This window comes from Pituophis catenifer, unplaced genomic scaffold (genome assembly GCF_029215685.1).
Source record: "Pituophis catenifer annectens isolate HBS135680 unplaced genomic scaffold, rPitCat1.0.hap2 SCAF_6, whole genome shotgun sequence".
NCBI classification, from domain to species: Eukaryota; Metazoa; Chordata; class Lepidosauria; order Squamata; family Colubridae; genus Pituophis; species Pituophis catenifer.
This window is the reverse complement of record NW_027256886.1, coordinates 45,261,258-45,286,542: the sequence shown is the minus strand read 5'-3', so window position 1 is coordinate 45,286,542 and position 25,285 is coordinate 45,261,258. Positions and strand designations below refer to the sequence as shown.

General features: G+C 35.7%; 1 protein-coding gene across 6 annotated transcripts in view; it reads left to right on the top strand.

Annotated features, from left to right (window-relative positions):
* The window catches only part of NT5C2 (5'-nucleotidase, cytosolic II), a 66,483-nt gene that overhangs the window by 29,536 nt on the left and 11,662 nt on the right, over positions 1-25,285 (top strand). For 5 of the 6 annotated variants that reach the window (XR_011600504.1, XM_070945724.1, XM_070945723.1 and 2 more), the window contains 8 exons: positions 791-864; positions 15,227-15,344; positions 18,143-18,238; positions 18,687-18,778; positions 18,950-19,007; positions 19,431-19,524; positions 20,233-20,286; positions 23,574-23,657. Coding sequence is in view for 5 of the 6 variants with exons in the window: in XM_070945724.1 (XP_070801825.1) it covers positions 791-864; positions 15,227-15,344; positions 18,143-18,238; positions 18,687-18,778; positions 18,950-19,007; positions 19,431-19,524; positions 20,233-20,286; positions 23,574-23,657 (670 nt within the window). In the remaining variant the exon portion in view is untranslated. Of the gene's footprint in view, positions 1-790; positions 865-8,389; positions 8,462-15,226; positions 15,345-17,956; positions 18,045-18,142; positions 18,239-18,686; positions 18,779-18,949; positions 19,008-19,430; positions 19,525-20,232; positions 20,287-23,573; positions 23,658-25,285 lie in introns of those variants that run through there. The other variant, XM_070945727.1, reaches the window with a different exon arrangement.

Genomic DNA, 25,285 nt, shown 5'->3' with positions numbered 1-25,285 from the left:
CTTTGTGCTGTGGCGTGATGTCATACTGGCCAAGTGAGTGCCAAAACATATTCAGACAATGCTGGTTCTTTGGCTTAAGAAACAGAGATGAGCACTGCCTTCTAAAGTCGGTCACGACTAGCGGGGGTAAAACTTGCAGGGACAACTTTACTTTTTATGCATTTATATATTGGTGGAATTAGACTGTAATTTCTGTGGCATCTTTTAAATCAATCAATACCATTTTAAATGTATTATTTAATAATACAATGAGATAGGCTTGATTTTGAGAATAATTTTAATGTTAAACAATTTATGTAATTAGTAGGCAAACTATCAATTCACAACCAGTATGCCACCTTCTTGGTATATTGCTTTTATTTTCGTTGAGTTAAAAAAAATGAGCATTATTTCATCCTTTTTTCTTTCTTTTTTTCTTTTTGATTGGTATCTGCAATTTGTGTTAATTCTGTTCATACATATAACATAAATGAAAAATCCGGCTCTCTTAAAAATCTTTTAAATTCAACTACTACTGATAGCATCCAGCAATGTTATTGCATTTAGGAGATTAACAGCCCAGTGCTGTAAGTATAAAGTTATTCCCAGATGAGTCTACTGAGTCCAGTGGCATTTGCTCCAAAGTGAATGTACTCAGGATCACTATAAACGCGTCTTGGTCATTTTGTCCATTGGCATGTTCCCTTAATAACTCTTGGATAGTTTGAAGCATATGTGTTCCTCATGCTGTTTACTCAGGTTTCATATCAACAATACTTACTATTGGTTTTCTTACCTTTTTTTTTGGCAGGGTTTTTGTGAATAGAAGTCTAGCCATGGAAAAAATAAAGTGCTTTGGATTTGATATGGATTATACTTTAGCTGGTATGTATACAAATCTATGTTTCATAACTGAGCCTTATTGCTAACAAGAGCAAGAATGTCTTACAAATTTTTGGGATAGTAAGTGCTTATTTAAGAAACTACTTAAACTCTTGTTTAAGCAGTTTATAGAGAAAACTAAAGAACAGATAGCAGTTAACTTACATTCTTATCGTTTTGTATAAATCCTGTCCATTTTGTTGAAGAATAAACATTCTAATAAATGAACATAAATCATCCTCACTTCTATCTGCCGATAATCTTAATTATTTTTATCCTGGATCACATAATCTTTAGAGTGGAATTGATAATTATGCTTCTATCAAGGAGTTGTTATTTGTCTCTTTTCTTTGTGGTGCTCTCTTTTAGAATTGACCAACTAATGTTTCTGTTTCCCCAACTAATGCCAGCAGAGTTGACTGAAAAAATAATTTTTCATGAAGGGACATTTTCCTAGTATTTATGAATAATAGTTCATATTTATATCTGCTAGCTTCAGCAGAGGATGACCAATTATTCTAAAGCTATTACAGTTGTTTGTATCTCCTAATTTCAGTAATATTTGTCTTGATACTCCGTACATCTTGCAACCATTTGCAGTTGGCAAATAAATAAGTGGTTATGCTTTTTAAAGACATTTAAGTAATTGATAGTAATTAGTGTTTTGCATGTTGTGCACAAAAACTGAGTATTCCATTTTGGAAATTTTAAATCAATTATTAACTTATTATGGTTATATGCCCAAAGACACAAATATTATACACATGTTGTTACAATAATCCATGTTCTTTATTTGATTATTATTATTTTTTTCAAGGAATAAAAACAATTTTAGATATGCATAGCATTTTAAAGGTATTTTAAAGTAGCATTTTAGGTTATATGATTGAAAATACTTATATGTGCCTGGCTCTCTAACTGAATGAAAAATTGCTATGCTGTAATTTGTTTCTGTCATGTTGATAATTCTGTATACCCAATGGAAGGAAGTAATTTGAGGTGGTTTTGTAATCAGTTGTGTAGTGAAAGTGAAGAGGTGTAACTTCTCCTGTCTGTGATTCAGAATCCATTGTGGAACTCCAACTCTGACATACAGCTTGATGATTAAGTAAAGGCAGAGCATTTTACTAGCATTAGGTCAGGACTTTACTATTATTTTTTTAGATAGTACCTATAGTGTTTGCTCATATTATAGAAGCAGGGCTTTTAGATTAGGTGTTTGTCAGGTCTCTTTTAAGAGTCTCTTTTACAGTCAATCACTCCAAATCATGGTAAGTGTGAACCTGAGGGTAGACAATGATGAAAGACCTGTTTCTGCTACCACTGCAGTTGACTGCATTCTTGTCCAAGACCTCTTTTTATGTATTTGGGCATGCAATAGTTATAAGTGTGTTAAATGTTACATTTCGGAGACAGAATGTTCCAAGGAATTCTGAAACATTCCATTCTTCCTCGGGACAGTGCTGATTCAGCTGCTCTGGAAATAGTCCTGCAATTGTTTGGAAGTGAAATGTGTTTTCAAGATGTTTCTGGCTTCTAGTATCTTGCTGTTTAAGAAGATGGTTAAAACACATTTGTCTTTTCAAGCTTTAAATAGTTAATTATTGTAATCAATTATTTTAAATTCATTTTTTAATTTTTAATTTTTTTTTAAATTGGGTTAATTTTGTTTTCCAGACATATAAACTGATAGAAGTAGCTTGTGGTCTAGAAGAAAAATTGAATATTTTGCATATCCCTAACATGTTGCAGCAGTCTTGTGAATAAGCAGTTTATATTTCTAGTTTCTCAATACCTTCAGTTGTAACCATTCGTATCACAGGAATATGTCAATTGAATAGGATTGAGTCGAGGACAGATTTCATTCAAATTGTAATTACAAAAATCACTGGATTACTGGAATACTTGCAGAAATGGTCTGAGCAAATGACTGTTATTATAAAAGATTAATTGAAATCAATGTACTCATTTCTTCAAAATTTAGGAAATTGTGTCCCCTACATAATTGTTATCTATCCTGTAAATTTTATCTAGATATATTAACACTCAGGGGGAAAAAGAAGAAACCATTTTATACCATTCTTTTTTCTTGCTAGGCTTTCCTATTTCTGTCATTTTTTTTGATCCTAGGAAGATAACATCTGTTGCCACTTACATTGTGCATGTAAGGTAAATAAATGAGATGTAAATATACAACGTTGGCATATTCCTTTCCCCATTTTCAACCATTTAGTTGCTTTATATTGCATTCTGATGGAAGGTTCCTGGTTATTATAGCAATTTTCAATAGGCAAATGAGATTTCTGATATACCATGTTTTTAAGGAACATCCATAGTACGTTTCAGACTATCTTGTTAAAAGCCATTGTACAATTCGTAAAACAAAAATAGATATCTTTTTTGAACTCCCCCTTTTTCATTTTCCATTGGCTATTAGACAAATGATCTTGGGTATCATCATCTCTTCTGAGTCCATTTGTGTATCTGGAAGTTCTTGTTCCATGAATTATTAAAATCTGTGTTGCAAAATATTGGGCATTATCTTATTAGGGTGTTAAATTAATGTAATTGTTCATTAGTTCGAACATTCCTTAACATTACCTTTTTGTGGTACTCAAATATAATGGATCTTTTTCATTCCCTTGGCCACAGTTGTTTTCCATACTTGTTTACAAAGTTATTTTCTGCATCCTGTTATCAGACTTTAGAGTTCTGATATTTTGCCAATTCCTGCAGCATTGAGTTAGCAGTATTTTCTAGGACCAATTTAACTTCACTTTACAGAATATCTGGTTCTAATTCAATGATTAAACACAATAACATTTTGGATAGTTTTCAACATTTCTGAAAAAGATAATTGCAAATCCATAAGATATTAGCATTAAGTCATTTTTAATTGCAGTAACTCAATATATATGATCAAATATAAAAAACCAGAAGATGGATAAAAATACACACATACTTTAAAGGTTGTGTACAGAATTCTTGATTTAACTACACTAATTTCAGATAATGTGTTCAATACAAATTTATTATGTGGCACTTATCAATATGCTTTTGGCTTTTGGTGTACACCGAATACATAGCAACATTAATGGAATTGTGGAGATTTTCCAGTAGTTGACATACTTTTCACTGAATCCTGAAATCACTTAACTATCTTCTCTCATCTGTAACTCTGTATTAAGGATATTCTCCCTGCCTATAGCCCAGGAATCCATGTAGTCCATTTTGTATTGTTCAAGAATGTCCAAAGCCCAGAAAAGTTAGTCAAGATGTTCAAGTTAACTGTAAGAGAAGAGGTAGAAGCCTGTAAAGACTAGGAGTCTTTAATTAAGCTTAGATCAGGAGTGTCAAACTTGTGGCCCGCAAGCCGGATGCATCACATGCTGGCCACACCCACCCCCATTTTAGGGAAGGGGGAAGTCAGAATATGTCACGTGACGACAACATGACAATGCGAGTTTGACACCCGGGCTTAGATCATGAGATCACTGTTGAAAACTAGAGGGAAAATAAATATTGACTACCAAAAGAACAGTGAAGGGCTAAGAAACAAAGTAGTTCAAGTAAAATCATTTTGCATCCGGCAGAAAAATAACATTGACCAATTTACTAGCTAGATCTGGAGAATTAGTAACAAGTTAATTGAGACTCCATTACAATATTGCTGCTTGGGAAGAGAAAGGATATATATCTTATCAATTACTCTTTTAGTTATGATTTTTATGAGGATAATTATTGATTATTGTATGTGTTCCTGGTTTTTAAAAAATATGTAACTTTTGGAATAGAACATGAGGAAAGCTTTCAAATGGAAATATTTAAATGTTTGTGTGTTAAATCAAAACATATGGCATATGATAGAAATAACAGGAGTGTGTTGTTCTTTTGGGGGGGTATACTGGTATAGTACTGGCCATCTGTAGAAGGATAGAGTCATGATAGATGAAGTTCTTATTGCAAATAAAAATAAGTCTAGAACAAATGGATAAAATCCTCTATATAAAGAAAAGAGCCTGCAATATTACAGTTTCATTATCCTTGTGACTTGCTTTTTAGCCATAATGGCTCAGGGTGATTTATACATAAATTTTATTTATTTTATTTAAACCTCACCTTTATTATTTATAAATAACCCAAGGTGGCAAACATATTTACTCTCTCTTTCTCCTATTTTTCCACAACAATCCTGTGAGGCGAGTTGAGCTGACAGAGAGTGACTGGCTAAAAGTCAGCTATATTTCATATGTAACAGTTCAGATGTAGCATCAAAATTGAATGATAGACTTTGGCAGAAAAAAGATAAAGTTGGAGTTAAAATCTGAGAAATGAAGGAATTTTTAAAATTTGGAGTCAGTTGGGATAGAAACACAATCCTGAATGTAGCAATGCCAGGAAAAAAGCAGAATATGTAAAATTTTTAATGTTTAAAAGATTCAAAAATATTTAATCTTTGCCATGGTGTCTGTTAGCAATATTGAATAGTCTTCCAGGAGACCACTTGCTAACCTTTTCAATATTATATTACGGAAAAAAGAATTATGCTGTGGAAAACAGCCAGCTCTTTTTGCCAGATTTTGATAGTATATTACAAAGGAATGCTAGAGACCACATGTAGTCTATCAGTTAAGGGTTGTTGCTATTAAAGTTAGCAGAGTCTGGTAAAAGCAGAAACTCAACTGAACATGGTTGCCAGATTTTGTTTCAACAGAAATATTTCACATTTGTGTGATTAATTCTGATACTGAAGTTTCTCTTTGCTGCAGTTAAAAGGGAATAGGAATTGCTTTTGAGAGGGACGGATATAGAATGTGCTTGTTTTCATAGCTGGCTTCTAATCTTTATAGCAAGGTTAAAGAAAAGTCATCATTCCTTCTGCAGTAGCTAAAATAGCAAGAAGCATCTTCTGTAATTAAATGTTCTAAGTTTATGTGTGTTCTTGCATATAGAGTCACAGAGGCAGCATATTTGAGTTTTATCAATGGAATTGCTCTTATGTTTAGAAATATGGAAATATCTCATAATGTACTTCTTAGAGGAATTTTAGTCATTTACAACATGCAGTTCATCATACATTTACTCAGAAATGGTGCACAATTACTACACTAGTCTAGCTAATTAGGCTTGGCTTATCTTTTGCAATGTATCAGGTGATCCTTTCTTTCAAAAATAAATATTATGAAAGCTATTAGTTCATCTTCCCATTTCTCCTCTCTGTCAGCATTTATCAATAGACTTCTGTATTTATAAGAAATATAAGGAGGTGAGCTGCTTCTTTAGTCATGTTTGACACTATTGTCCTTATGGCCACCACTCTAAGGAGTGGGCATTCTAAGTCCCTATGACCATATGCAACCGGTACGTTCCTAGATCCCTTTCCAACCATATTGCTAAAATCCAGAAGCATATTTTCCTCAATTATGAGAAAAAAACACAACAAAACCTATTGTGAAAGCCACCAGATCTTACAATTGGGACCTGCCTATTTTGCAACTCTTACCCTTTCCAGAAATGTTTTGTCATCAGTCATCAGTCACCAATCATGAGGTCCTGAGCTTCATATTTTTTTTTCTCAATATTATTTATTTAGTGAATGGCATATCATACACGGACTAGCAGTATTATCATTTCACCTAGATTAGTAAAACACAATAAAATCTAAACATTAAAAATATGTATGTTCAAATACCAATGTCTAGGCCATCTAACCACTGAAGTGCAGCATTGTTTATATTAAAACATCAGATACTGGACTAGTATATGTCCTCACTTTACAACCGGTCATTATGTGATCTGTAGTTTGACATGGGACCCCACAGTCACACTGAGGGGAGGATACTATGCCTCATTAATATAGAAAGTCTCTGCAGATGCCATGTGAGGTGCGAATCCTATTCAGAATTGTCCATTGCTGGAATGGTAGTTCAAAGCCTGGCATCTTTTTTGTGGAGTCAGTTATATATCTTTCTATGTCAGGGCATTCAGCCACCCCTTTGACTTTCCATTGGGAATCAATGTTAAAGTTGGACAGATATTGTGCAAGTACTAGGGAGGTTTCCTGGATTTCAGTCTTCAGGCTGATAAATGAGAAAGGTCGGCATGCACCAGTAAGAGTGAATTGTTCATAATTTTTCTGTATTCTTAATTTATTTTGCTTGATACTTCCATAGGTTTTTGCAATCTATTAACATTTCTTCACGTAACATAACACTTACAACTGAATACACTTAAAACTAGAGATGAGAGTGGATTTTAGGAGAAGCCCTTCTATTTTACCATATTCAACAGGACAGTATCAACAGTAGAGTCCTTCAAATTTTTGGGTTCTTTAATCTCCCAGGACTTGAAATGGACATTGGAACCATCATTAAAAAGGCACAACAAAGAATGTTCTTCCTGCATCAACTCAGGAAGTTAAAACTGCTCCAGGAGCAGTTGATAAACTTTTACAGAGGAACTATTGAGTCTGTCATATGTAGTTCTATAACTGTCTGGTTTGGTACAGCAACCAAACAGGACAAGTACCAATTCCAATGGATAGTTAAGATTGCGGAAAGAATAATTGCAACCAGCTTGCCTTCATAGAAGACCTGTATATTGTTCGGATCAGAAGGAGGGCTGAGAAAATAGCTGTAGACCCCTCACATCCTGGACACAAACTGTTTCAGCTCCTTTTCTCAGGAGGGTGCTATAAGGTATTGTATGTCAAGACAACTAGACAAAGGGACAGTTTTTTCCCTCGTGCCATCACTCTGCTAAACACCTAATTCTCACACTGCTGTCTAATGTGTTTATGTATTTATCCAAGTAGCATGACTGCAGCATTATTATTATCTTCTTATTATCTTTATTATCCCCTCCTATTGGTATGATTATGATTTTCATTATTCTGCTGCTTTTTTGCATGTACACTGAGAGCTTCTGCACCGGAGACAATTTCCTTGTGTATTTAATCACACTAGGCCAAATAAAATATTCTATTCTGTTCTATTTCAATATTTATTGTAGCATATGTCTCAATAAATAGATGTATTATTTTCTTTCAGAATCCTGAGTATTATATATGCAGTGCTATTCTCTATCCTTCCAATGTGCATTAACTTGGCTTTTGTGGTAGAGGACATGGAAAAAAGTCAATTATTTTAATTAAGCCAGGTCATAGACAGCAAACAATAACCTCAAGTTGATAAATTTATTATATATTCTATATTGCTGCTGGAGTAACACTACGTATTGCGGTCAAAGATCTAATTTTTTTTAAAAAAAAATCTTCATAGGAGCATAATTCATACAAACACATTACCCCTTTTATGCTAAAGCCTCCTGCAAATTTTCTGTGTTTGAATCTAAGAGCGTTTTGTCGTTTGAATATGGGATCTTGCCTATAGATCAGCAAATGTAAAGTATGTGTCACTGGCTGGTTTTTGATTGTCCTCAAGCCAGTACCTCAAGCAAGCATATTGGTGTTAATACATCACCACTGCTCTATTTTTTTAAAGTCAGTTTGATTCTTTCTTTTTGACAGGAGAGTCCAGTGTAACTCCTTCAAGACTGGAGTGACACTCTGCATCTGCCTCTGCCTCTGCCTCTGCCTCATGTGAGTTAAAATCTTGGCAGCAGTATATTGTGCTAGGTGGAGCGGCTGCAGATTTTTTTTCTCCCCACAAAGGCTATTAATGTGGCTTCTGTGCCTGTCTTAACAAGTAACCCTAGCATGCATGAAAGTCCTGTATATATTTTAATATATAGCTTTCTGTGCTTTGGGATTCTTTTATGATTTCATAAGGAAATTGCATTCTTTAAATGGTTAAAATAGTTTTCAACACAGCGCATTTCATTGAATATTGCATTTGATAGTTATCGGATCTGAAGATGCTGACAGCTGGATTGTGTTTTCAGCTTTGTTCCATTTCCCAAATCACCCCTCGCTAATCTGAAATTAAATTTGTTGCCTTGACTGATGATTTCAGTGTATCTCTTGATAGGCTTGTGGACTTACTGCACAATTGATTATGCGTAGCAGTATCTACTTCTTTTCACTATGCCAGGTGGGATTTCCTCATCAGGGTTTTCCGCTGTTTTCTTAGTAAGATTTCAGACATGGTCTCATATTGCCTACTTTCTAGGGCTGAGAGAAGTGACTGGTCCAAGGTAACTCAGCTGGCATAGACAGGCAGGCAGGCAGATAGACAGACAGAATTTCTATGCAGACAGATAATAAATTAATTTCTGTGTATTTCAGAGGTAGGTTTCCAGAAAACAGAAGCAGAGAGCATTGGTCTCTTCTGCCTTCCAATTTTTGTGGATTTTTTTTTAAAAAAATACATTGATAAAATAAACATGTATTGATCTGGATTGATAGAGGACCCTGAAAATGATGTTTCATAGAGAAGAGATTTTTAACTCCTACATTAATTTTTTTTAAAATTGCACAATAAATGCAAACGATTCCTTAAATAGCTAAGTGCATTAAATGGCTTAAATTGTCCAATTCTGCTTTAGGGTTTAATATAGGATTTAATATAGGATTTAATGTTGAAGCATTTGGGTTTGGAATCTTAATTGGTTTCCTAGTACATATGCAGAAACTTATAAACTATTATTGAACAAATAGCTGTATTTAATATTAAATGATTTTTTTAAAAAAGCATACCCAAATACACTGAATTAGACATGTATTAATTGATCTATTTTGCTAGAGCTTTTCCTAGGGCTCAGTGAATTTCATATTATAATGGTGAAACAACATATGCATTAAATTGGTGAATATTAGTATGATGGGCCAGTATATCTCCATGACACAATTAATTTATATAAAACTCTCAGTATGAATGATGCTTTTTAGAGTAATAGCATAAAATCAAATCCATGCAATGAAATTGTAATCTAAAGTTGAGTCAAAGAAAGCAACGGAGAAAGATGGTGGTGGAAAATAGAAGTGAGGATAAACAAGGAACAGATGTAAATTTATATAAACCTGATTTCAAAATGTGATTAAGAACTACTACTGTGGGAAAAAGTGAGACTTAAGAAAGCAGCTTGCACTGTTTCTTAGAAATTGTGTAAAGCTATAATTTGGATAGCTTTTCAATGAGAGCTGTGTTGTACATCCTTGTGTGTTATGTGCAAAGTATTTGAGGTCGTACAAACCCCAAAGCCTTCTATGGGAATAATACATGTGGTAAAAAAATTGTTGGAAAGAGAATGCTTGGCTACGGTCACTTCATAAATTGATGCATTGCATCATATTTGATCTATGAATTTTAGCTTGCATCTGTGCTTTCTTTTTGGCTCCATTTTGTGGAAAAAGTCAAAGTCAGTTGGTACTAACTGCTACAATCATCAGCTCTTCACTTTTAATTCTGTGATTTGCTATTCGTATGGTAGACTTTAATTATGGCATTGGAATTAATTTTCATTTACTTTTTGGTAGCCAATTGTGGGTTTAGGCATCTGCATTTGACGAGGCAGTGATACAAAGGAAATTGGGTTCTTTCATGTACTTTGGGATTGCCGGGATTTTTCTTTTTGTTTCTTTATGCTAACCCATTTAGGGCCTATGTTAAAAAATGTCATTTATTTTCTCTGCGAATGATTGAAACTACTGGAAAATATTTGTTGTCCAATGTGCTCTGCAAAAGGACCTAATGATGATAATGAGGATTTTCGCTCTCAAAATGGAAGGAAACCAGTTTTCAGCATTTGTTCCATAAGCAATGTGGCTAAAGGATTTTTGTAAGCTATAGGCTATATTTATTCTTGATTTGCTATTTTAGCCCTTTTGAGAACAAAACCCAAATACTTTTTTTCCCTCTATGTTTTGATGTAATATGTGTTATAAAAAAACCTAACTTGTTGGTCTGTAATGAAGACAATTTCAATGTGCAAATAAAATCTTTACTATAAGTTTTCTATTAAGTCTATTTTCCCCGAAGTCTATAACAAAAAATATCTTTCATACAAGTACATTAGAGAAAAAACAGTGATGAAATTCCATGGAGAGAGACTTGAACCCTGAATACGACATCAGGTTATCAAAGGAAGGTAGAGAAATGGATGGTTTATGTCAAACATCACTATTTTGCTCTTCATTTTGTGATGCCAAGGTTTTATTTGAATTGAAGATTGATTTGTCTGATTAATCAACTTCACCAAAACAGACATAGGACTGTTTATTCTATTGGACCACACATGAATCTAGAGCTGTGCCTAGAACACAGTCATGATGTTATCATGGGATATTTTCTCACTTTCCTAGTTAATCCCAGTTAAATTTTACAAAAACAAGCAAGGTTGGCTAGTTGTTGCCTTCTGTTGCAAACTGCAACTCCTCAACACAAATATTATATCTGACTAGTTGTAGATAGCATGAATCTTTCAGAAAAAATAGCTCTGGTTACACATGTTCAGTCTGTGAAACAGTTCACTGCTTAGACAGCATGGCACATCATGTCCTGTAAATATCAAAGGGCACTTTTGATTGTTTTGGGGCACCTAAAAAATTACCTGGGTAGTTACTAAGGGTTTCCCAGTGTTTCCAAGATTGTACACCTTTCTTGATTTGGACAAGTAGAAATACTACATTGCTTTTATATAATAAATGCAATGTTAGGGATCAATTGGCTTTCCATTATGGAATTGATAAGACTGCGATTGTGACCCTTAACAGAGCATCTGTAGTCTATTACTTTTAGAGTTCTTTCCCTTTATAGTTGTATGGAGATTGGGGGAGTATTGCCGGGCATTTGCAGTACTCAATAAGAGCTACAGATATACTACGAGTTTTTCGCATATTATCGTTTATTCTGTTTTACTGAATGTTTTTCACAGCCAGTTGTTCCCTTTCCTCCAAAAACCTCTAGATTCAGTTATGTTTTTATACAACTTGGTTATACATGCATACTGGTCAAATTTATTATATAGTCTGATGGAATATATACCATGTTTTTCATAATACATGTATTTATCAGCTGAAGTTATTTTTGGATGCTAGAAAGAACTGTTTTTTCTTAGAATTGACAATTTGTGTATACATGTACTTGCTGTCTACATATCTGCAGTAAGAGCTGCTGTTATCAGAATCTTTGGATAATGTGGGGTTTTCTATACATCAAATAAGAAGGCCACTTGGCATAATACCATATACTGAACCTTAAATAATGTACAGTCAGTTATGTACTATTACTACTAGAAATAGACATAGTCATAGAAAAAGAAAAAGCTAAAGGGCTCTGGAACTTTCAAATTCAAACCAGAAGAGTATCTGCTACATAACACTCCAGACTTAACAATTGTCAATAAGAAAGTTAAAAACATCTGGATGTGACAATACCTGGAGACAGCAGAATTGAAGAGACATAACTGGAGAAAATCACAAATTACAAAGATCTGCAGATAGAAGTTGAATGACTATGGAAAAGGAAGCAAAAATAGTATCAGTAGTAATAGGTGCTTTGAGCACAATGCCAAAACACCTGGAGCACCATTAAACACCATTGCCATTGACAAAATCACCATCAGTCAATTGCAAAAGGCAGCTTTACTGTAGCAGCTTATATCTTGTGACTGTTACATCCTCTATCATGTCCTACCATTCTGTTGGAAGGAGGTGGGGAGGAGACTTGCTGGCATTTTCTACATGTTTTTGCTTTTGCATATCTCTACTGCAGAGATACACTTGAGAATTAGGGAGAGGGATTGTCTTTGGAGAAAGAGAGCACTCCCTCCCAGTTGGTTCCATCTTGGTTCCAAGGCCATTGTGTTCTGAGAATGAACAGTTATCTGCCTAGCATCTTCACATTCTCAAAACAACTTTTCAACATCAGATTGGCTGCTGGTGGACTGGTTGGGGGGGGGGGCGGGGTTGGGTTTGGGGAAACGGACAAATTGCTTTGTGCTGTGTGTGGGTCTATCAGATTGCGCCTGACTTTACTGCAGCCACTTTCTCTCAGTAAAAGTTCTTTTGATTCAACTTAATGGAGTCAACAGTTTTATTTTCCTTTAACACCAACAAAAAGCAACATCTGTCTATCTTAGGAAGGACTTGGAAGGTGAGTAAAAATGCCAATTCCAAACTAAACATCTGTCTGACTGTGCAACCAATCATAAATAATATGAAGAATAGAATGATACACAACAAGGCAAAGTAATACATGGCCAGTACATTAAAAAAAATAGCAGGCAAAGCAGATATTAACAAGACCCTGGCAAAGTCTAAGAGCAGGTAAATTGAAGAAAGACAAATCTGGAAGCCTTAAAAACAAATGGATACAGAACTATAAATGAGAAGGCAGCAACGAACAGAAAATGCCGCCTCTGCAAAGAAGCTGAAGAAACAGTGGGCCATCTACTTAGTTGCTGCAAGAAGATCTCACAGATTGACTACAAACAATGGCATAACAAAGTAACAACATTGGTGTATTGAAAGATCTATAAGAAATATAATTTACCTGCTTGCAAGAACTGGTGGGACCATAAAATTAAGAAAGTCGTAGAAAAGGAAGAAACTGCAACATAACACCCCAGACTTAACAATTGTTTTTTTAAAAAAATTATTTATTATCAAATTTATAGACTGCCCTTCTCCCGGAGGACTCAGGGCGGTGTACAGCCAAAGTAAAAAACATAGATACAAACATTAAAAACAATTTAAAAAGATATATATAAATTTGGCCCCAAAGTTAAAAAAAACAGTAACAAAACATATTAAAAACATTTAAAAAGCACTAAGCCAGCTCGGCTTGCTGAAAAAGGAAGGTTCAGGGCACGGCGGAAGGCACCGAGGTCTTAAATTGTTCGTATCTCTGGGGGCAGTTGATTCCAGAGGGCAGGTGCCCCCACAGAGAAGACCCTCCCCCTGGGGGCCATCAGTCTACATTGCTTGGCCGATGGCACCCTGAGGAGGCCCTGTCTGTGGGAGCGCACCAGTCGGTGGGAGGTCGTTGGTGGCAGCAGACGGTCTCGAAGGTATCTAGGTCCTATGCCATGGAGCGCTTTAAAGGTGATAACCAACACCTTGACGCGCACCCGGAAGACCACTGGGAGCCAGTGCAGCTCACGCAGGAGAGGTGTTATGCAGCCATGCAGCTCCCGTCACTACCCGCGCGGCCGCATTCTGGACCAGCTGTAGTCTCCGGGTGCTCTTCAAGGGGAGCCCCATGTAGAGAGCATTACCGTAGTCCAGGCGAGAAGTGACAAGGGCATGAATGACTGTGCACAAGGAATCCCAATCTAGGAAGGGCTGCAACTGGCGGATCAGCGAACCTGATAAAAAGTCCCCCTGGCCACAGCCGTCAAATGTTCCTCCAAGGACAGCTGTGTATCCAGGAGGATGCCCAAGTTGCGAGCCCTCTCCGTGGGGGCCAACGACTCGCCTCAAATAGTCAGTGATGGAGTCAACTGACTATATCGGGATGCCGGGAACCACAGCCACTCAGTCTTGGATGGGTTGAGCCTGAGCCTGTTCCTCCCCATGACTTTTTAACAAAGTCAAAAAAAAATCTGGATAGTGGACATTGGCAATTCCTGGAGACAGCTGAATAGAAGACAAAGAACTGGAGAAGCTAACAAAATACAAAGACCTACAAATAGAAATGAATTATTATGGAAAAGAAAGTAAAGGTAGTACCAACGGTATTAGGTGCCTTGGATGCAATCCCAAAACAATTAGAGCACCACTTGAACACCATTGGCATTGACAAATTCACTATCACTCAATTGCAAAAGACAACTTTATTCAGAACAGCTTGCATTCTGTGATGATATCTCACTATCAACATCTGGCTATCCTAGGTCCTTGGGAAGGACTCAGTGGGTGAATAAAAATGCCAAATTCAGTCTAAACATCTGGATGATTGTGCAACCAACCATAATAGATTATTAAGCTTGTGTGACACTCAACTCAACAATTCTGGGTGGTTCACAACAAACACATTACAATAAAATCATTAAAGGTAAAATATGGCAAGGAGAACAGTCCAGAAGAAATAAACAAAGGATCTCACGCTTCCTTGCCAAAGACCTGGGTTTTCACAGGTCTTCCGAACAACAGCGAAGAGGGGACCATCTGGATCTCAGGGGCAATCTCATTCCAGAAGGCAGGCAATGCTACAGAGAAAGCTTGTTTCTAAAGTTCTGATTGATATCAAGACCCCCAGATTATGCACCAACCTTGAAGGGCAAACAGATACTTTACAATCAATAGAGTTACGGAAGTATAATACCTCAATCATTGCTTTATGTCTGCTGAACTTTCTGTAAAGACTGGTAAAATTAATGAAAATTTTCTGATTTGCTTAGATGTGACATCTCTCTTGCTTTCTCTTTTGTATTTTCTAATTGGAATCTTCTCATCTTATCACAGTGTATAAATCTCCAGAATATGAATCCCTTGGATTTGACTTAACAGTCGAACGGTTAGTTTCAATTGGATATCCTCAAGAGCTGCTTAGTTTTGTCTATGATCCTACATTCCCTACCAGGTAAATAATTGTAATTTAAAGTTGAATTTGTTCTGTACAGTTTAAGTGGTACTTTTAAGCTTAAGGTGCTATAGTTCATATATGGTAAACTGCATATGTATCTTGAAAATTTAAGTTTATGTATTATCAGATAATGTGTTTTAAAATACAAATAAATAGAAGAGAACTGCAGAGCAGATAGGCAGAAATATTCCTCTAGACTAATGTTTTGCCATTTTATAAACGTCAAATTTAATTTATGACAACTAAATAACTACTATTCACAAAATCATTTAGGGATAATATTCATGGGTATTCCAGAAATTTTAATGATCTGTGTATTTCCTTAAGGTGCTTTCTTGAGTGTATCGGGACTGCCACATTTTGCACATTTTTCTCAGACAATTCTTTGTGCTATGTTAGAGACTTTTGAAGTTGCTCGCAGCTTTGGGAAGAACTTAGTGGGACTGAAAGCATCATGGTTGACCATCTGACAAGGATACTATAGTTTAGTAGTAGTTTCTGGCATTGGTCAGGAGTAGGATTAGAGAATCTTCAAAGACCCTTCCAATCCTTTATATTATATAATTCTGTGAACCTTTCCCTGAATCTTTCTGGCAACATTGTTAGAACGTATGGTGCATTTACTAAAAATAGGTAGTGAGGGAGAATATAAGCCTTTTTATAAAATGTATATTTTAAAAAGCTTCACATTTCGATACTTTTTATTAGGCTCACTTCTTTAATTTTTAATGATGACTTTTGAAATGCTGTTTAATGGGGAAATATTACCTGATAAAAATATGGTAGAAAAATTCTTATAGCACAAAGTATACAAGAATAAATATGGGAATCAAGCCTTAATCATGAGAAAGTGAAAAAAAAAAAGATAAATCTATTTGTCCATATTGTTTTTCCGCAGTGAATACTTTACATTTTTCTAAGAAGCATCCAAAGTTTCACAGTATAATGTGGGCAAAGATTCCTAGGCTCATTGTGAATCACTTACATCAGCGGCCCCAACCTTTTGGACTCCAGGGACTGGTTCCGGGAAGGGCGTTTCTTCCGCAGACCGGGGGTGTGTGGTTTCATGCACTGCTTGGATCCCACACATGCATGGATGGGTTTTCATTTGCTTGCCCAGCCTAGTTCCTGGCAGGCGGCAGACTAGTGCCGGTCTATGGCCCAAGGGTTGGGGATCCCTGAATTACACCGTTCCTACACTATCTCTTTGTGAAGTCCACTTGCATTTGGTCAAGCCATGTACTCCTGCTGTTGGCATCAGACTAAACAGTCATGGTTCAAATCAACAGTATGCATTTAGTTTTTAAGCTTATTTCCAAATGTATTTGGATTTCTCCTTACTGATTACAGAATGAAAATTTTAGCTGTTGTAGTTTATTATAATTTCTTAGTTTGATTGTTGTGAGCTGCTCAGAGGTGTTGAAAGGCAGTATACAACTTTAAATAATAATAATAATAATAATAATAATAATAATAATAATAATAATAATAATAATAATAATAATAAGGTCTGGTTATTAACTCCTTATTCTCTCAGACCTGGGGACAAACTACACATTGCAGAAAATACGCTCCACTCTACTTTCTTGAATCACAGTCTCACCTTTCTCTCAGTATTGTTGACTTAACATAAAAATTAAACTCTTTATACCTTGAACATTCTATGCCTATCTTTCTACAGCAACTATTGATGTAGAGCGGGGTCTGAGAAATGCACTATAGGATAATGTCACATCATGGGTAAGGAAAAACCATGACACATTAATGGGAAGGAAAGAGACCCACCAAGCACATTAAATGAATTGACAATGAAGCCAGAGAAAAAAGAATAGACAATCTGAAGTCTTAATTTATAGCCACACCCCATGTAGCAGTTTACTTTTTTTCAAATATCCAGCCTCTTTCAAGCATTGTTCAGTCAATTGAGACTATTTTAATAGCAGAATTTAATAGAGGGATAAAGGGGGGGATAGATAATTATCAAGCAGAGGAAGCATCCCTCAACTGTGTACCTCATTGATTGTCTAAATTCAATATATTGTCTTTCCATGTAACTAGGACACTGTTGCACTGAAACATAAAAATTACCCATAGTTATGGGTACTTTGACTTTATAGCTTGTTTTAATGAAAGCCCTCCTGGTAAGCTGCTAGCATCTAATATTTCATTGAGATATTTTAGTGTTTATATAACACTTAAATGTGTATTGCATCCATATTGATTGTATGTGCACATCATATTCAAGCTTGCTTTAGGAAGTTGTAGAAAAATGTCAGTGAATGTTGGCCCACATGGTCTCCCTCTTATTCTTCTAGATGGCCAGACATTAGCATAGGGTGTGGCAACTTTTGTTTAATAGTACGTATGGTTAGCTTCAAATAAACCAAACTTCAAAGAACTATTTCTCAAACTGGCTTGTTAGAACTAATAAAAATGTTAACCACAATTTTGGGTTAAGTCTAGCAAACTGTAGTGAAATTCTGAGAAGTAAATGCTGCCAAAATTGTTCTGGCAAAGTACCTTGCTGTTAAGATAAATGAACTAATTATAAGCAAATAGATTAATTGTACATTTAAACCAGGCAATGCAGACTATTTTTTCCTCTGCAGCTAAACAAAAGTTCAATGGGACTCTATCATCAGTGTCCTCCTTAGGGTCAGATTCTAATTTGGACAGAACGTGATAGAACTGGCTCAGGTATGCCATTCCAACAGACTATCTTTCAAAGTCTTGCTGTTCATCGTTGCTTATTATGAAATGCTGACATCCATCCTTGCATTTCTTTTTTTTAATAGAGGCCTGGTATTTGATTCTCTTTATGGAAACCTGTTAAAAGTTGATGCCTATGGGAACATCCTAGTGTGTGCACATGGCTTTAACTTTATGAGAGGGTAAGTGATGCAAATATTGGTGATCTTATGCACAGCTGGGATATATTCTGTTGCACATGGTATAGAGTCTCGTAGTGACTTTGAGGTTTGTTAGTTTCTGAAAGAAATTATCTAACTGTAACATTATCTTATTCCTGTTTTTTTCCTATCAATAGATTGGTAAACCAATATAATACTTTTGTGATCTTTTAGTCAATAAGTATGGTTTCAAAAAATCCAATTTATACTTTGTATACAAAAGCAGTACATGGATAAAAGATTAGATGTCATCTTCAAGAAATCATATAATCTACTCAGGGCACAGTTTTTTCTTGGAAATTTTAAGAGATAACTTGGCTTTCTCATAGGTCTTGTTGACTGTTGATTGAACCTTACAATATACAGTAGAGGAATTGCTTTGATTTGATATCATTAACTACCATATTCTTTTGTCCTTTATATTCCTCAGGCCAGAAATACGAGAACAGTATCCTAATAAATTCATTCAGAGAGATGATACTGACAGGTTTTACATTTTAAACACACTGTTCAACTTACCAGGTGAGAATTGAGAGGGGGAATTATGTAGTCCAGATCAGTAGGTACATTGCTATTAATTGTAAAGGAACACTTTTATGAATGTCTTCTTGGTTTAGATTAATGACAGGTATGTCTATTTGATTAATCGTTCATTTTAAGATCTGGTCTTGCCTTGGTTTTGCTTTCTTGCAGAGACATATCTGTTGGCTTGTCTGATTGATTTCTTTACTAATTGTGACAGATATTCAAGGTGAGTATTGTCTTGGCTATATGCAATCAACAAGGCCAAGTTGTAGCCAGCTTTTCCAATGCAACTGTATAAAAACATAGCATAGTGGCGTGGTTATTTCAGAGTGAAGAAATTATTTAAAGGATTGCTCCTTTTTAAAATAAAATATTGTGATTTAACTTTCAGTAAGATAACAGGGTTTCCTCACTCACTGGAAAAAATGATTCCCTTTGAATCAGTGAAAATAGTATTTGAACAGATGGATAATGCATAATGCCTATTCATGAAATATACAAAATATGTAAACAAAAACCTAGGAGGAAGGGATGGGAAACTGTGCTTTTAGTTTATACCTAAGGACACCAACGTCTTTTTTAATTACATAACATTTCTCAAGCCTCATGCAATTTTCTACATGGCTGTTTTATTCCATTTGTCTCTCAGCTGTGACACAGGATTTAAAGACGGAGACCTTTTCATGTCCTTCAGAAGTATGTTCCAGGATGTGAGAGATGCTGTAGACTGGGTTCATTATAAGGTAACCTGCATTTTGGGGACATTTAGATCATCTCTTTAATTCAAACATTTCTAAGTTTTGAATTATAGTATCATTTCAATAATTTTAATTTTTTTTTTCTTCCCTGATGAATAAATGCTAAATACCAGTAGTACCCCAGCAAGATAATTGGACAAGATGTGATATAGAATGAATTACTTTTTATTCTTCCTTCATTCTCCCCTTAATTTAATTCTTCTGTTTCTTCCTTGCCTCAAGAGATTAGTAGCTGTAACCCATCACAGAAACAGCTGCCAGTCCTCTTACACTCTTTATATTCAATTTTCTCTCCAACCTATTCGGCGACTTATATAAAGTTCCTTGGTGGCCTGTCATCCAGACGGAGTTGACGATAGCCCCACCCTGTAGCTTTAAACTATCATATGTCTTCAGACTATTCAGTTTTAGAACAGAAATTATTATGTACCATCATCTGAGTGGCACTTTGACTCATATTTCATTTTTATGTCATAAATGACTCTTAGAGTTGTCCAATTCTACAATGAAATCATCAAGACTAATCCCTTGACATATGAAACTCTGCAAAGAACTTTCTGTCTTTAGTGTCACTTGCACATCTTTCTACATGATGACAGCATGGAAGATTATATTCATATGAAACCCAAGTAAGGTACCTATTAGATCATTGCTTCTGCTGTCATGTAAGATTTTTTTCCCCTGTTGTTTCAGGGCTCACTTAAGGAGAAGACAGTTGAGCATCTACACAAGTATGTGGTGAAAGATGTAAGTATCAAGAAGTTGCTTTAAGAAAGAAGATAGATGGTGATTTATTTTGCTAATTCTTAATTGGTCTTACTACCCAGTCACTTAAAATAGTGGATGGAAAAGAGGAAGTCCACCAAACGAGAGTAATTTTATCTCGAATCTGCCAATGATATAATTGCTCTAATAAATATTGTCCTTATTGATGGAGGTAGTGTAGTATTTCCCTTTTCTCTTATTAAATGTCATTAATATTAAACAAACTGGAAACATTCCCTTCTTATCTTTCAAATTGGACATGTGGTGCAAAGTAATGATTGTGGCTCTCACCATTACTTATTCTGGGCAAAACTTCAAATTAAGCTCCAACATATAAAATGACAGATGATTTATTAGCAAAGCAGTACTGGTCAAAACTGGCTGAACTGGGATTAAAAAGAATTTTAAACAATATTAGCAAACTGGTTTTCTACTCTGACATTGTATGATGATGTGAACGTGGAAGAAAAACAAGTCTCTGAAACTATCCACACACATACCAAAAGCATGTGCCTGACTATCTGATACCAAACACAAGTATGGAACTTGGATGAATGCCTAGAATCAGTAGACCAACATAGGTCAAGTTGGCAGACAATACGTGATACGGGCGGCTCAGATCTGAAGTTTGCCATCAGCTAAAGACAAAGCAAAAGGCTTGAACACCATGGCTGTGGAACTGGAAGAAGCTGCACAAACGCAGGCACCACACCCTCTTTGCCATTCTCTGATAACTAAGTGAAGAAACTAAATCAACAAACACAAGGCCAGTGGGATATTTATACAATCTTGAAAGAAACGAGTGACTGCAAAGACAGAAAACCCAGAAATCCACCACTCATTGAAAGGCTGGGATCTCAGGCCTTGCATGCTGAGCCTACATCTTGAGGGACTAAGAGTGGCAATAAAGGTAGAGAAAATGGTCATGCTGCTGGAATGGATGGAGTCCCAGTTGAGGCATTTGAAACTGGGTGGAGATAATGTGAGACAGTGAATGCATTTATGTAATTCAGGGAAGTTCCCATTAAATGAAAATTGATGATAATAATCCCTTTTTGCAATCATCCAACCACATTTCTAGAAATAGCAGGAACAACTAGAGAACAGACACTGATGCTGAGATCAGATTTCACCATCAGACAACTATTGGGAGAAAAAATCACTCTGGCATATGAATGCCCATTGTATTCATTGATTTTCAAGCAGCCTTCAACAGTGTGTACTAATCAGCTTTATGGATAACATTGAAAATCAAACATATACTCCCCCAAAGGGATATACTTACTGTAAGAAATTTATAGCAAATGCACTGGCTGTATGCACATCCAAAATGGATCTTTCAGAATTCCCAATTTGAAGTAGTACTAAAAGAAAATGTTTGATATAGTACAGATAGTCTTCAACTCATGACCATAATGGCACTTGCCTATCATGGTCATAAAAATGGGTCAATCATCTTTTTTATGGCAGTCATTAAGAGAATATGGTGGTTGTAAAATGGCCAACATGATTGTTAAATGAATGCTGCAATTGTTAAGTGAACCAATGCTTTTGTATAGGTGCGGCATTGCCAAAGGTTGGAAGTAAATGCTGTATTTTTGGGGGGAAACACTGTAAAGCCTAGTCATGTGACTGCAGGGCTCAACAAACAGCTATAAATGCAACCAGGTTGCCAAGCACTTGAAATTTGATCACGAGACCATGGGAGGAGTGACCGTTGGAACTTCAAGTCTAGATCATAAATCGCGTCCCCTCTTGATAGGGCCATTGTAATTTCTTATGGTCACTAAGCGATGGTCGTAAATCAAGGATTACCTATATGATGACATTGCCATAATTGCAGAGACCATAGACATTTTGTATAACTTCACAAAAACTGCCAATTGATGTGGCCTGAAAAGTAATGCTTACAAAAGAAAGGTTTTGACAACTGACAAGCCACAGTCTTCTGTCTATCTCAATGGAGTCCAAATGGAGCAAGTTAACCATTTATGATGGAAAAGAGAGAACAGTATCAAAAGGCCACTGCTCTGTTTGGATTGTTAAATTGGTGTTGGTGGAGGAAACAAAGGGTTTCAGAGAAAACAAAGTTGTGAATTTTCCATTCACCAATCTTGTTATACAGATATGATACGGTACATAGGCACTATTACAAGGACTTCTAAACAAATGTGACATTTACATGATTGTCTCAAGAATGAGACATCATTTTCAATCTGCAATTGAGAAGGAAGTACAAACATGCATATTAAGATGGTTGGGAAGGTATGCAGAATATAATTAGAACTTCCTTATAGAGCTTCCTTATAGACAGTGGTGGAGAAAGTTACCTGCAGGATGGAATAGCACCAGAAAAAATAAGGGTGAAGTGACAATCTGAAAAGCCTAATTTTCAAGTAAAACAGATATAAGAGACGGTCATAGTCCAGTAGCATCCATATCAATGCACTGGCCCCAAGTTTAGCCCTGCCCAGACACTTGGTAAGGGGAAAAAGAAGAAGTGAAACTTCAATTAATTCTATTGTTAAAGAAACTTTGTTCTCCTGCTATCAAAAATGTAAGGACAGTAGCAAGAGAGACAACCATCACAAAGAAGACACAGAAAACTTTCCAAGATATCAATCCAGCCTTAGGTCTTGAATTCAGTGGTGGCAACACCATTTGGGGCTTAGGATCTGGCATCTGAATTGCAGCATTTAAAAGGGATGTAGGGTTCCTGAATGTGACATCCTCCACTCTCTGAACTTGATAGTTCCACAAAGCTGTGTCCATTCTTTCGGGCTTCTCTTCATCCAAATAGGAGGTATTCAGTGCATCCCTGTTCATGACTGTCAAAAATAAAGACTGTAACTGTTTCTGTAAAATATCTTTGGCAGCTGTTTCCATAATGTGTTGAAATGTCACTTTTTCACACATTATTAAATGATTTATGAGAAGTTGCTCCATTCTACAAAATCCAACTTTAACTGTAACTATCCTCTTGTCCGGAACTTAGCACGTAGTAAGGATGCACTAACAAACCTGCCCTTTCTCTATCACATTGAATCATCTATATTATATGCACAGAACTTGGCACGAGATTCAGTACAACATAGTTAAGATGTGTAACATTTTAGAAGATATTTTAAGCAGGCTGAAATATGTATTTGACATTATTCAGAACAGCAGGGTGCATGGTGCTATTTCAGCTAGGTCATGTGAAGTACCCCAAAATAAAATTTAACTTAAATGTTTGAGAATTAGTTTTATGTCGATGTTTGTCATTTTAGGGAAAGCTTCCACTGCTGCTGAGTCGCATGACTGAGGTGGGAAAGGTGTTTCTTGCCACAAACAGTGATTATAAATATACTGATGTAAGTAAAATTTTATGAAGTCTTTCAGTAAGTTGTATATTTTTCCTTTGATAATAAAGGAGGCTTTAAATGCAAAAAAAAAACAAAAAACAAAAAAAAAACCCCAAATCCAAATTATGAATTTGAAATCCTGGAGTGTTCTCCAGGTTTGATTACTGGTCTAAAACTTAATTTGCAGGGATTAGAGGTGCATATATAAATACTTTCTAAACCTTTCTCCAATATATTTAGTATGAAATGCAAGGATTCTTTTCAGTTAAATTCACTAACATTTTAACATATCTGGTGAGACTATAATGGTCAATTTTCTTCTGGGAATTGTATTTCAGTTTTGCCTAGAAAAGGCAGTCTGAATGCCTGAGTGCCTGAAGGCCACTCTCATCCATTGAGACTGAATATTTATATGTCAGTCCAAAGAACACATGTTAGAGACCAATTTTATCTGAATTTTACATTAAATGAATATCAGGCTTGCAATGTCAAGAGAAATTCAGAATTTTTCATTTCTGGTGTTCTCTTTGCAGACAGATAAATAACTGCTTGTCTGATTACAGGTAAAATTGCTTTCTATGTATATGGCATCATTAGTGGTTTAACTTCCTCTTCTTGTTCAGAAGATGAGAAAATACACTGCTGTGCTTTTTGTACCATTCTCTTTTCTGTACTTCCATTTCTTTGCTTTGGTTTCCTAGCATAGGAACTTCTGTTTTCTGTTATGCCCTGTGGCCATGTAGATGATATTTTCCGTTTTTGGCAAAATAGCAGATACTCTACCCAAAAGGGTATTCATGCTATTGTCCCATTCTTTTTAGCTAGTTAATTTGGTGTGGTGATTAAGAATGTTGGCCTGGAAATCAGGAGACTGTGAGTTCTAGTCCTTCTTTAGGTAGTGAAAGCCACTTAGGTGACTGGCCAGTCATTCTCTCTCAGCCCAACACATGTCTGTGGCCTTGGGGAACCTAGGAAGAGGAAGCAGTATTATGTATCTTTGTCACCTTGAGTTACTTATAAAGTAATAAAGGTGAAATAAAAATCTAATAAATATTAAATAAATCTGGGAAGCTAAAAAGGAAAGTATACCAAGCCCAGTGATCTAGAAGCAGAAATAAAGATTGGTGTCATGGGAAAAATACAGCAAGATGTACTGCAAGTAAAAACTGACAAAACTCATTCCATTTAGTACCCAGATTCTAGTATTTGTAGAATCCATTTGAAGGATACAGAGAAAGGCAAAAGTTTTATTGAAAGAAAAAGTAAAATTGAAGCTTTGTAAAGTCTCTTCAAGTTCTGTTCCAGAGCTGATTGAATCGTCTCTAGACATTCTTTAGTCATTCTTTTAACATAACAGCCAATTCAGGTGCTTTTCAGGCTCAAAACCTTCAGGATACTTCATCCCTTGCTTTCTTCAAACTTTAAAGACACAAGTTGCAAGGAATGGACAAGGCCATCCACATTAATGCAGTTCAACCATGGGATCATTGATTGCTTTTATATTTTGCAAGCATAGGTGACAAAGAAGCTAACTATATGATAATGACACTGCTGTGGCCACACTGCCTTCCAAAGCACTGGTATCTTAATAGCAAGAAGAATATTTAACTGATCATGTGACAAAAAAGTTGAGCCAA